Genomic DNA, 13,982 nt, shown 5'->3' with positions numbered 1-13,982 from the left:
AAACCCTCAACTAAGAAGGGAAACGATAAAGTCAACGAGGAATAACTCGAAAATTCTGGTTTGTATTTCTATAATCCAAATTTAAATATTAATTGTTGTATTTTGATTTAATGTTAATGGTAAGTGATTGAGGTGAGTAATTAGTATTTTGATATTGAATTGAATTTATATGAATTTATGATTAATATGAAATTTGCATATTGGATATTTGTTGCATTTGAAAAGTGAATTGAAACCCTATTAACTGTACCGGGCTGAGTCAGATATAAATGGCATGCGATAGGATTGGAAGAGTTCAGGGATTACTTCGACTTTGAGTCGATGAGACACTGGGTGTTAATTTTTTTCTTCAGATTAATTCGATGAGGGACTGGGTGCCAAATTTCTTCTGTTTAGTCGATAAGACACTGAGTTTGAATTTATTGCTTCGAATCATTTGATGAGGTACTAGGTACAAAACTGGTGTGTTTTGGTTGGATCCGTGTATCCGTCCGAGTCTGAGTCATGTTAATAGGGGCAATTATATAAACTGATTTTATGAATGGTATTGGATAATGTAATAGCCCAATTTTTAGTGGTGTCAAAAATAGTGATTTGAGATCAGTAAATCTGATGAGTGAGTTCGAAAATTTTATTAATTACTATTTATGAGTCAAGTGTGATTTTAGAAATATTCTTGAATTGGTGATTTATGTTTTAGAAGAAGTTATTAGGTAAAATGGTTTTGAAAACGAGAAATCGAGACCTCAATTTTATAAACTGAGCTGTAAATATTTTTATAAATATTAATGGAGTGTCATTGAGTTAGTATTAAAGTTTCGTTAGAAAATTTTAACGTTTTGATAGTTAATTAATTAAAAAGGACTAAATTGAAAAAGGTGCAAAACTTACTAAAATACTAAATGACTCAAGTGTTAAATGAGGGAGGACTTAAAAGGCAAATTAGCCCAGAGAGGATAGCTTGGGTGGCATAAGTAGAGAAAAATCATGGAATTGGGTGAAATAAGGGCTAAATTGGAAAATTATAAAAGTTTAACTACAAATTAAAGATTTTCTAAACAATTCTTCATCAATCTTCAACCAAAAACAGCCATAGGAGAGCTTTTAAAGCTGGTTTTTCATATTTTTACATCATGTGAGTTCAATTCTTGCTATTTTCTTGAAATTTTTGTATTTTTAAGACTTTTACAATAAGGTCCAACTACTTATTTCATTAGGTTTTGATTTCATGGATAATTTTGAAAGTTACCATTGATGAGTGCTGAATGTTTATGATGAATTTACTTGGATTTGAAGCTCTAATTTTGTTATATGATGATTTTATCAAGTAATTTCAATAGAAATTGATTTTAGGACTAAATTGTGAAAAAGATTAAATCTTAGGATTTTGTATTAAATTCTATTTATCAAAAGATGTGTAATAGCTTAGAATATTTATATAAAATGTTAATTGAGAAAAATTAGCTTATTTGATGGGCTAATTGGTGAGGGACTAAATTGTAAAAAGTTTAAAAGTTAGGGTAATTGTGTAATTTCAAAAATTAAGGGTATAAATTGTGAAGTGAATTATAATTGAAATATATACTGATGAATGAATAATTTTATATTTTAGATCAAGAGCCCGTAGATCAACGAGAAAAAGGGAAGTTAGCAAAGTAGTCCCTAACTACTACAAACTTACAATTTAGCCTAGGTAAGTTTGTATGGATAAATTTTAATGTTATATGTTAAATAATAAATGGTATTTTGTATTTATTTGTAACATTTGTTGAAAATAAAATTATTATTAAATTTACAAAATTGAATCAAGTGTTTGAAGTGAATGGAACGCATGATTGAGTATAGTTGTTCAGTGTAAAGAGGAATTGACAGTAAATTTTTCAAGTAAATCAGGGTTCAACATTTGTAGCGAACTCTCGTGTTGGCTTTCGATTTAGCTCTCATGAGCTTTAGTTAACTCATATGAGTTTTAGATTAACCCTTATAGGCTTTAATTCAGCTCTTTTGAGCTTTAGTTTAACCCTAATGGGTTTTAGTTTATCTTTTCTGAGCTTCAGATCAACCCTTATGGGTTTCTGTTCAGCTCCTATGAGCTTTCGTTCAACCCTTACGGCTTTCCGTTTAGCACTTATGTGCTTCTGTGCAGCCTTTGAGGCTTTGTTTACAATGTACTCAAATCCATAGGATATTCTTTGGTTTGATAAGGATTGGTAAGTGCTACATGAAATTAATGTGGAAGAATTTAAGTTATTATTGATATTGAGCTCAAATAAATGAATTCATTAATTGAGTTGTGATTGGCAGGAAATGTTTTTGAAATGATTTACCTAAATGAATTATTATAGTATGTTTGGTAAGATTTATGTTAAAGCCAACGAACTTACTAAGCTTCCATTAAGCTTACTTGTGTCGCTTAATGTTCTTTATAGATTTTTAAGAAGTTTAGAGGATCAGATCAATACGTCAGGTCACACTATCCAGCTGCTTCGGTAGATTTTGTTGTACACTTTATGGTTTATATGACATGTCTAGGGTTGGATTGGAAAAGAGCTAAATTTGAAGTATGGTTGTGAATGATATATATATATATATGTTTGTATGCATGTATTTAGTAGTAGATTTTGGTAAATCAATGAATGGAGTTATTTTGGTAGGTTTAGGTAATTGAGTTTTGTGTTGATATATTATGTTTAAAACATGATTTTTGGTTTGTGTTGAATGTTTGATTGGGGCTATTTGATGTATTAAAATGTTGTGTACATGTTGATATAAAAAAGGGTGAGAAAAGTGGCCTTAAAATGACCTATTTTGGTCCACACGAGCATGTGTCTCAGCCGTGTGTTACACACGGCCTGGCACATAGGCGTGTAGTCTGGCCGTGTGTCCCCTGCACCTTAAAATTTCGAAACAGAATGCCTAGGTTTTTACACATAGCCTAGCACACGGGCATGTGTCTTGGCCGTGTGACCCTTGGACTTTGCACACGTCCTAGCACATGGGCGTGTGGTTGGTCGTGTGACCTAAGTTAGAGAGTTACACGGGTACGGACACGGTCTGGGACACAACCGTGTACCTCACATTGAATGCCCACAAGGCCTAAGACATGGGCGTGTCTCCTGGCCGTATGAGCCACACGGGCATGTCTCCTGGCTGTATGAGCCAGATGGGCATGTGTCCTCTGTGCCTAAGAAAATTATTGAAATTTAGGGAAAAATTCAGTGAGTAGTCGGCTTAGTCCTGATTCACTTCTAAGGAGTATATTGGGCCTCGATGGCCCATCTAAGGGACAATATGAGTGTTATATGATTGATTCTTGATATGAATAATAAATTTTGTGAAATGTCCATAATTAATCCGTAAAGCATGGTAATGCTTTGTAACCCTATTCTAACGACGGATAAGGGTTAGGGGTGTTACAGATAATACCAAATGTGAAATGGAAATGAGACATATAAATTGTGTATCATATTGTGAAAAACTATTTGAGATAGCAAATGATGAGAATTGAGTATATTATGAATAATTTGTTTATGAATTGATTAATTGAATGGTTATTGTTATTGTATGATTAAATGTGCATATTATATTATTTTACTTTTAAATATTTGGATTATAGAAATACCATTGAGTTTGTACTCAGCATACGGTTTTATTTTCCGTGCGTAGGTTAGGTACTTAAGTGTGATCGCCGATTCAACATCTAACAACTGTCTCGAACTCAAACGTGGTGATGTTATTCCTTTTTGTGTCGGCATGTACATAGGGCGTCTAAATGTTAACTATTCTGTGGATTGATTGTAGATAAGATTATAAATTATTATTGGTTGGTTATATATATAAATATATGTTTATGTTAAGACTATAGTATGACATGTTTTAAATTAGTGCATAAATGTTCATGAATTAGGTAAAAGTTGATTGAATTTGGTAGGTTTATAATATTGTCTTGATAATATAATTGTGGTACCTATGAGGGTACATTGGTTAGATATTTAGGTTGACTGTTTTGACATTTTTAAAATGTATTTGATCGTGTTTTGAATTGGTTGAATGAATGATTTTTGAGTTTCTTAGTGTCCAAGATTGTAGGGAATGGTAAACTTAATGTTTAAGGTTCATTTTGAGTCCACACGACCAGACACATGGGCATGTGGCTGAACCTCACACTCGACTAACACATAGGCGTGTGGTTTGGCTGTGTGTCCCCTGCAACTTTAAAATTTCAAAACAGAATGCTCAAGTATTTTCACACGGGCAAAGACACAGGTGTGTGTCTTAGCCGTGTGTGCCGGCACACGGCGCACACGGCCTAGCACACGGGCGTGTGACTTGTGACCCCTGCACCTTAATAATGTAACTCAGTATGCTCACATGGCCTAGCACATAGGAGTGTGACTTGGTCGTGTGATCCAAGTCAGGAAGCAGCTAAGTTTGGACACGACTTGAGACATGGGTGTGTCTCTTGACCGTGTGAGCCACACGGGCTGGCCACACGGGCGTATGTCCCCTATTCCTTGGAAAAATTTTGATATTTTTGAAAAAATTTTGAGTACCCGGTTTAGTCCCGATTTGTTTCTAACATATATTTTGGGCCTCTAGGACTCATGTAAGGGGCAATATGATTGATTTATGACAAGTATGCTAAATAATATGTGATGTTTGTTTTTGATCTGAAAAGTTCGGTAATACTCTGTAACCCTGTTCCAGTGACGGATAAGGGTTAGAGGTGTTACGGTACCAATTTGAAAAAGAAAACATAGTACCAAAATGAACATGAAAACTAAATATAGATACCAAAATCTATATTTACCCAAAAATATATTATATTCGATTAGATTTGAACGTTTTTAGTCAAGTTGTGTAATATTTAAATGCTGGCCCCAATACTAATGGTTGAACCCCGTATAGGAGAATATCAGAAATCCCCATTAAATGCTATTGTTAGGATTGTCATCTCTCGTTGCTTGACTTTGTTCCACCCCGTATAAAATCTGGCAGAACCCCTCCCCCCACTGAATACGCTAATATTGTTAGAATTGTGGCATGAAAATAGTATATAAAGTAATACCGAAAAATGAGTCTTACTTAAATGAATCTATTGTTACTATTATCAGGATTGCGATGATGAATTATTGAATAGGTTTGAACATATTATATATATTTTAAATGAATCTATTATATACGGTTAGATTTGAACTTTTTAGTCAAGTACACAATCTTTGTTTATTATTTGATGCTTAATTGCTTATGTACTATTTAATACCCAAAAATCATATTGGAAAAAGTAATGGATGGAAATGCTGGCCCCAATACTATACAAAGCCGACAACATTGACCATACCCTACCACTCTTTTCTTCCCCTCGTCTTTTGCCATATTTCTTTTCTTGCTCAGTAATGAATTTGATAAACATGCAACAACTATAAAAAAAAAATTATTGGAAATAAAATTATTAAGAGGAAGTAGTCATGAATCTTGATCATAAAATAAACATGTATAATATTAAAAAAAACAGATTTAAAAGATAAAAAATAAACAATAAGTGACTAATTTTTGCTTTTGGGTATTGAGTAGTAATTTTGTTGTGCAAGTTTTTAGCGTAAAAAATGTGATTTCCTATATTATATCTTGTTTTTTGTGGAGAATTTATATATCGACTTGCAATTGAGATATCTGAAAACAGACCAAATGTGTGTTGTCTATCCTTTCTCAACACTTTCGTGCCCAACAATAATCAACCTTCTTCTACTATTATTGTTTCTTCATTTGACTTTTCTTTTTCAATTTTAATTATTTTTTATACAAATTTGAAGACTTACTATTATAAATATTCATGCTTATCGGTCTTACTACTCTTAACCATCACATTATACGTCCCTGGAATTACCATGGTGGGATACCATTCGCCTACCTTCAATCTATTACTTTGTTTCCATTTCATATCAGTTTTATGTTCTCCTTCTTCACCAACACATTTGTGCTCTCCTAACCAAAGTGCTGCCTTGTTCCAATTCAAAACCCACTTTTCCATTAACCAAACTGCTTCTAAAGATTGTGAATATTCTTATCCTAAGGCTAAGACCACCTCATGGAAGAAGGGTACAGATTGCTGCTTATGGGACGGAGTGAGTTGTGACAACATCACCGGTGAAGTCATCAGCCTTGACCTCAGTTGCAGTTGCCTTTCTGGCACATTCCCTTCCAACACCACCTTTTTCCTCCTTTCAAGTTTGCAGAGGCTGGATTTATTCTTCAATGATTTCAGGAAATCCAAAATTTCCTCCAACTTCGGTCGCTTTCCAAGCTTAACACATCTTAACCTTTCCTATTCATGGTTTTCAGGTCCTGTTCCCCACGAAATCTCCTATCTCTCCAATTTAGTTTCACTGCATCTTTCCGACCGTCCAATTTCAGATCTCATTGGCTTTCAAGCGCCTGGACCAATTTTGAAACTTGAAAAATCCGCTGTAAACGGAATAGTGCGGAACTTGACAAAGGTAAGGGAGATCTATTTGGATGGAATAGACATGTCATCCATTGATCCTAATTCCTTCGTCAATCTTTCTTACTCTCTCACATCTCTCAGTCTTTTTGGTTGTCATTTGCGGGGAAAATTGCCAGACAACATTTTCAAACTTCCCAACATCGAGTACCTGAGTTTGGATGAAAACTCTAAACTCACTGGTCAGTTTCCAAAATCCAATTGGAGCAGTCCCCTAGTGATTTTGAGCGCATCCTTTACGTCTTTGTCTGGAGAATTGCCTGAATCATTTGGAGATTTAAAGTGTTTAGCGGGTTTGGATCTATTGTCTAGTAACTTCTCTGGATCAATTCCTAGATCACTAGGAAATCTAACTCAGCTAGGATTCTTATTCCTTTCACATAACTATTTTAGTGGTAAGATTCCTTCTTCACTTACAAACCTCGCAAAACTGAGCCTTCTTTCCCTTGAATGGAACCAATTAGAGGGCTCTCTTCCTGATACCCCAAATGCATTTCCAAATCTAGGCTTTCTTGATTTATCTAATAATTTACTCAGTGGTACAACGCCATCTTGGCTTTATACCATTCCTCTTGTACTTTTAAATCTTGGAAACAATCAATTCATTGGTCATATCAGTGAATTCCAAAATAGACTTTTAAGTTTGAACATGTTAGTTTTGAAAAATAACAGCTTTCGAGGTCCGATTCTAAGCTCAATTTCTAAACTTGTGAACCTCTCTTTCCTTGATTTATCGTCGAATAAACTCAACGGTACAATAAGTTCGGACATGTTCTCAGAGCTTCACAGTCTCCAATATCTTGATCTTTCATCTAATACCCTGTCGCTGAGCTCCAACAACAGCGTCACTTATGTCTTACGTAATCTTGAGCATGTAAATTTAAGTTCAAACATCTTCAATGAACTTCCTAGATTTTTACAAGGGTCAAAAAATTTAAGTGTTTTAGACTTTTCCAATAATAGAATTCGTGGCCGACTGTCCAAATTTCCTTGGAAAGACATTGAGTTATTAAACCTCCGCTCGAATTTCATTGAAGGTGATCTACCGGAATTACCCCCTAATATCAGATTCCTATCAGTCTCAAACAATAGTTTGACTGGAACGTTGTCAGGTATATGCAATACGAAATTTATTGAGATTCTCGATTTGTCTCATAATGATTTCAGTGGAGTCATCCCACAATGCATCGGAAGCTTTAGCCAGAGTCTTTCATCGTTGAACTTGAAGATGAATAAGCTCCATGGAGCCATTCCCTCGACATTTGCTAAAGGATGTGCATTGAAGAATCTGAACTTGAATAGCAATCATTTGGAAGGGCCATTGAAACCTTCAATCACCAACTGCAAAGACTTGCAAGTTCTAGATGTTGGCAACAACATGATAAATGATAGCTTTCCTCATTGGATCGAGGCATTATCAGAGTTACAAGTTCTTGTACTTCGTTCCAACAAATTCCATGGTCCAATAACGGCTCCTACGAGTCCTCAATCTCTTCTGAAATTGCGAATAGTTGATCTCTCCTGCAACAACTTTTTTGGTCCTCTGCCAACCGGCTACATAAAAAATTTCAAAGGAATGATCAATATTCTTGACGATGGCAAAGGTGTGAGATACATGGGGGAAAGAAATTACTCGTATGATTATTCTGTTGCTATAGCTGTTAAAGGGTTTGAGATTGAATTGATGAAGATTTTAACTATTTTCACAAGCATTGATCTCTCAAGCAACAACTTTGAAGGACAGATTCCAAGAGACATCGGAGAGCTTAGTTCGCTACGAGGTCTTAATCTTTCTCATAACAATCTCGTTGGGCATATACCATCATCACTTAGAAACATGACTAGGCTTGAATGGTTGGATCTTTCGTCCAATAAGTTGAGTGGGCAAATTCCAACGGGATTGCTAGATTTGACCTTCCTTTCCTCCTTCAACGTTTCATATAATCAACTTGTTGGACCCATACCAAAAGGCAAGCAGTTCAACACTTTTGAAAATGGTTCGTACCATGAAAATGAGGGCTTATGTGGCGTTCCACTCTCTAGAGGCTGCAACAACAACGTGTTGGGGCAACCACCTCCTGCACCGTGGATGAACTCTGAAGAAGACGATGGCTCAAAGCTTGAATTTGGGTGGAAAGCTGTTGCGATCGGTTATGGATTTGGATTCATATTTGGAGCGGCAATCGGATGTGCTCGTCTTAGAACCGGTAAGCCCAAATGGCTCGTGACCTTGTTTGAAGCTCGAAGACGAAGAAGGTGATCATCCTCCAAAGCCAAGCTGGTTTGAGCAATTCAATAATGCTGTCAACGCTTGAAGGTTGTGATAAACTTTTGTTTTCCTATATTTGGTCGGGTTTGTTTGTTTGTTGTTATGTTGATGATGATTTTGATTGGGCTGTGTTAGATTTATGTTTTGGTTATAGAGATGCGAGGTGCAAATTTGTTAGAATTTTCAGCAAAGATTTAAGTGATTATGGTTTGCTTTTGTGTTAACCAGTTGTTACCATTATGAATATTCTATCAATAAATTTCATCGTCGTCGTCATCGCGGGTAACTATTATCGCAAGCATGTAAAAGCACTAAATTTCATTCAATTCATAACTTGTTTTCCATTACTTATCTAAATCTGGATGTTATTTCCACTGATTTTTGAAAGCTACTCATCAATCCAAGCTTTATTCTGAGTCTTCAACCCAGATATGAGAATAATCGACAATAATGTTCACAGCAGTTCCCTCAAAAAATGTAATATGCATCAACATATGTTTCTAAGGAATAAATCCTCTGCCCCTCACCTTGCCTCTCTTTGTGCCCATCACTAAAATTGTGAAAATCATTTTATATTAATAATTTTACTGAAACGTCTTGAATACAGTAATCATTAACTCGTCATCAAACATAAAAAAGGAAAAAGTATAGTGTTTTGAAGGGAAAATGTAATGAATCCGCAATAACTTAGAAACATATTTTTTTTTTCCTTTCAATAAATTGTTGGAACTTTTAGCATAAACAGAAGCAAAACCGAATGGAAGCAAAAGAAGAAAACTAAAAGATGAAAACTCAGTAAAATTGTAACCAAAAGTCATCATATTTTTCATTCAAATTTGAATATATGAAGGTTACAAAAAATGTTTGACAGTTACCTACTAACTTAACTCCCTTACTTAATACATACTAAAATAATGCAAGTTGATTACAAAAGAGAGCTGGCATACCAGCTATTACATCAATCAATCTTCCTACTAACTTAGCTAACTCATTACAAAGATTTGGACTAAGTTCCATAGGAACAAAACATTCAAAAAGTAATTCTTTAACTGAACCAAATCCATTTCTTTACTACAAAACAGTATAGCAGCTCAACTTGTACAATTTGCTGCTGCTGGTTTTTGATCAATTTGCTGCTGCTGGTCCTCTGTTGCACTGCAGGCCACGGGTTCAACACTCCTCCTTGTACTGTATGCAACAAACACCAATCTTTTCTTTCAAGACATTAAATCGGTTGGCTCCCAATGGCTTGGTTAAAATGTCAGCTAACTAAGTTTCTGAACTGCAATGAACTAAGCTAACCTCCTTCGATTGCTCAGCTTCTCTAACAAAATGAAATTTAACTTTGAAGTGTTTAGTCTTACCATAGAAGACTGGATTTTTGGCTATGGCCACAGCTGATTGATTATCCACCCTGATCTCAGTAGGCTGAGCTTAACTTTCATTCAAATCATCCAAAATCTTCCTAAGCCAAATGGCTTGATTCACTGCTGCTGCAGCTGAGATATATTCTTCCTCTGCTGTGGATTGTGCAACAGTTTGTTGCTTATTTGAACTCCAGCTAAAAACACTCGAACCTAGAGTAAAAATGTAACCTGAAGTACTCCTCATGTCATCAACTGACCCTACCCAATCACTATCAGAGTAGCCAACAAGTTTCAGCTCCTTTGTCCTCCAAAACTTCACACCAGCATCGATGGTTCCTTTGACATACCTTAACACCCTTTTTGCTGCCTTTAAGTGAGCCATATTGCTGCAATGCATAAACCTTGAAAGAAGACTAACAGCATAGACAATGTCTGGTCTAGCTGCTGTCAAATAAAGCAACCAGCCAATTAAGCTTCTATATGCTTTCTCATCTACCCGATCATGCTCACTGGTACTTGACAATTTTCCCCCCAATGCAATAGGTGTAGTAATTGATTTGCATTTCAACATGCAAAATTTTTCAAGCACCTTGGAGGCAAATGTCTGCTGACTTATGAAAATACCATCATTTCCTTGTTTTATCTCCATACCAAGAAAGTAGGTCATCAAACCAAGGTCAGTCATCTCAAAGACATGTTGCATTTGTTTCTTGAAGTCTTCTATAAGTTCATCTTTGCAGCCAATGACCAGCAGATCATCAACATACAAGGAAACAATTAACAAAGTTTCTTTCTGATTCTTTTTAACATAGAGTGTAGGTTCACTGACACTCTTTGTGAACCTGAGCCTTGCTAAGTAGCCATCAATCCTCTCATACCAGGCCCTTGGAGCCTGTTTTAGGCCATATAAGGCCTTTTTTAACTTGTAGACCTTCTGTTCTTCACCAGAGACCTTAAAACCCTCAGGTTGCTCTATGAAAATTTCTTCATTAAGGAAGCCATTTAGAAAGGCTGACTTAACATCTAAATGATGGACCTTCCAGTGCTTTTGAACTGCCAAAGCAAGCAACAATCTAATAGTATCCAGCCTTGCAACAGGTGCAAAGGTTTCAGAAAAATCAACCCCTTGCTGCTGACTATAGCCTTTAACAACCAATCTGGCTTTATGTCTATTAAGAGAGCCATCTGCATTGTTCTTAATTCTATAGAGCCATTTCACACCTATAATTTTTCTGTTTTCAGGTTTGTTAACAAGCTCTCAAGTATCATTCTTTTGAATCATTCTGAATTCAGCTTCCATAGCATCTAGCCAGCATCTTTCTCTTGCAGCTTCATCAAAACATGAAGGCTCTACCAAAGTTACTGTACATCTTTCATAGATGTTTGCTAATGTCCTGGTGCCCCGAACAGGTTCTTCATCATAGCCCTCTTCAGTTAATGCTTCATTTTCAGCTTGCTGCAAATCCACATTAATTTGATCTGTCTCAGGCAAATTTGCTTCAATTCGATCCCATTTCCAGCTACTTCCTTCACTGAATTTTATATCTCTGCTCACTACAACCTTCTTGGTCAGTGGATCAAAAACTCTATATCCTTTCTTCACATTGCTGTAGCCAACAAACACACCTGGTATGGACCTCCTATCCAACTTAGTTCTTTTCTCATCAAGTACCAACACATAACATAGACAGCCAAATACCTTCAAATGTGAGACAGATGGTTTCTGTCCAAACCAGGCTTCAAAGGGTGTTTTACCCTTGACTGCATTAGTTGGTAGCCTATTCAATAGATAAACAGCTGTGTTCACAGCTTCAGCCCAAAAAATGTTAGGCATTTTAGCCTCAAATAACAGACACCTAGCCATATCAAGGACTGTTCTGTTTTTTCTTTCATAGACACCATTTTGCTGTGGTGTGTACACAGTAGTCAATTGGTGTTGAATTCCAGCATCATCACAAAATTTTTGAAACTTCTGAGATACATACCCAGATCCATTGTCAGACCTCAAGCATTTCAATTTGCAATTTGCTTGGTTTTCAACCAAGGTTTTAAATTTGCAGAAAGAATCATAAACATATTACTTATGATTTAAAAAATTCACCCAACAAAACCTTGAATAATCATCAATGAAGAGTACAAAGTACCTACTGCCATTTAAGGAGGTAGTCTTCATTGGTCCACAGATGTCTGTATGAACAAGCAGAAGTTTTCCCTGTGCTCTCCATGCTTTGTTGACTGGAAAAGGTAATCTGGTCTGTTTGCCTAGCTGACAGACTTCACACACAGCATCTCTTGGCTCGATTTTGGACATGTCACTGACCAAGTCCATTTTATGCATCATACTCAGTGAATTATAATTCACATGCCCTATCATCCTGTGCCACAAGTCTGTCTCATCAGACTGAGATGCATATGCCTTAGCCTGAAACTGATTCACATCTACAATGAAGGTCCTGTCTTGCATAGCCACAGTGGTTAACACTTCACCAGGAACATTTTTGATCAAACAGTTCTTGCCTTCAAAAATCAGAGAATAGCCTTTCTCCAATAGCTGGCCAACACTCAGCAAGTTTTGGTCAATGTCAGGTACATAGAGAACCTCTGAAATGGTTTTAATACCTGACTTAGTGCTTATCAAGGCCTTGCCTTTCCCTTTTGCCTCCAGCAGTTCACCATTGCCAATTCTAACTTTGGACTTGAAAGTGGTGTCAAGTTCCTTGAATATACTCTTCTCATAAGCCATATGGTGGGTGCATCCACTGTCAATCAGCCATATTTTACTGACCTTGCTCGAGCTTGCAAAGCATGATGCTAAAAAAACATGCTCTTCTGATGTTTCAACCTCTTCTGCAGCCGGTGCTTGATTTTTATGTTGAGGTTGAGCTTTTAGCTTGTTTTTGTAGACTTTTTCAATGTGGCCAAATTTCTTGTAGCCTCTACACTGAATGTCTGGTCTGTACCAGTAGTATTTCTCCAGGTGAGTACACTTCTTGCAATGGACACAAGGTGGAAACTTCTTTCTGACAGGTTCTTTTTTCTTCTTCTCAGTCCAAGGCTTCTTGCCTTTGGCATTCAAATTTGAACTTGAGCTTTCTCTGCTTCTAGCCTGAAAAGCTCCTTCATTGTGGTCTTCCTGCCTATTTGCTTTTCTATGCTCTTGAGCATAAAGAGCATTTATAAGCTCTATCAAAGGGATTGTTGACAAGTCCCTTGAATCTTCCAAAGAAGAAATTTTTGCTTCATACTTCTCTGGCAACGTTGTTATGACCTTCTCAACCACTCTTTGGTCACTAAACTCTTCCCTAAGCAGCCTTATATTATTAACAGTAGCCATAATTTTGTCAGCATACTGCTTGATGGTTTCTGAGTCCTTCATCTTGAGGTTTTCAAAGTCTCTTCTCATGTTGATCAGCTGCTGTTGCCTAGTCTTGTTAGACCCTTGAAACTCCTCCTTGAGTCTGTCCTAGGCCTGCTTTGGAGTGTTACAGGCCATTATCCTTGTGAAAATAACATCAGAGACTCCACATCGAAGGCACGACATAGCTTTGTACTTCTTGGCACGGTCTTCATTATGCTGCCTAATCTGAGCTATGGTCGGGTTGGCTCTTAGTGGTGGTGGCTCAGTGTCATTGAGAACAACATTCCACAGGTCATGTGCCTGCAGGTATGTTCTCATGTTCACTGCCCAGATGTTGTAATTTTCTCCAGCAAAGACCGGCGGAGGAGGTGGTGTAAAACTTTTTTTCAGCAACCAAGAATGACTTTTGCTTCTTTTGTTTTATGCACAGCTTGCTCGATGTCAGTGTACAACTAAGGCCCTCAAAGACTGAAAGCTCTCGATACC

At 36.5% G+C, this 13,982-nt stretch overlaps 1 protein-coding gene across 1 annotated transcript; it reads left to right on the top strand.

Moving 5' to 3' along the window:
* The first annotated feature begins 5,888 nt into the window (after nt 1–5,888).
* Nucleotides 5,889–8,762, top strand: LOC105782396 (receptor-like protein 33). The gene has a single exon (XM_052629137.1). It carries the CDS (start codon nt 5,889–5,891, stop codon nt 8,760–8,762), a length of 2,874 nt encoding a protein of 957 aa, XP_052485097.1.
* Nucleotides 8,763–13,982: the final 5,220 nt, after the last annotated feature.

The sequence above is a fragment of the Gossypium raimondii genome, chromosome 1 (genome assembly GCF_025698545.1).
Source record: "Gossypium raimondii isolate GPD5lz chromosome 1, ASM2569854v1, whole genome shotgun sequence".
NCBI lineage: Eukaryota > Viridiplantae > Streptophyta > Magnoliopsida > Malvales > Malvaceae > Gossypium > Gossypium raimondii.
This window is presented reverse-complemented; position numbering and strand designations above follow the sequence as displayed.

Bases quoted from the DNA above. Each gene is read 5' to 3' on its own strand.
- LOC105782396 (XM_052629137.1), top strand. From the start codon at position 5,889: ATGGTGGGATACCATTCGCCTACCTTCAATCTATTACTTTGTTTCCAT.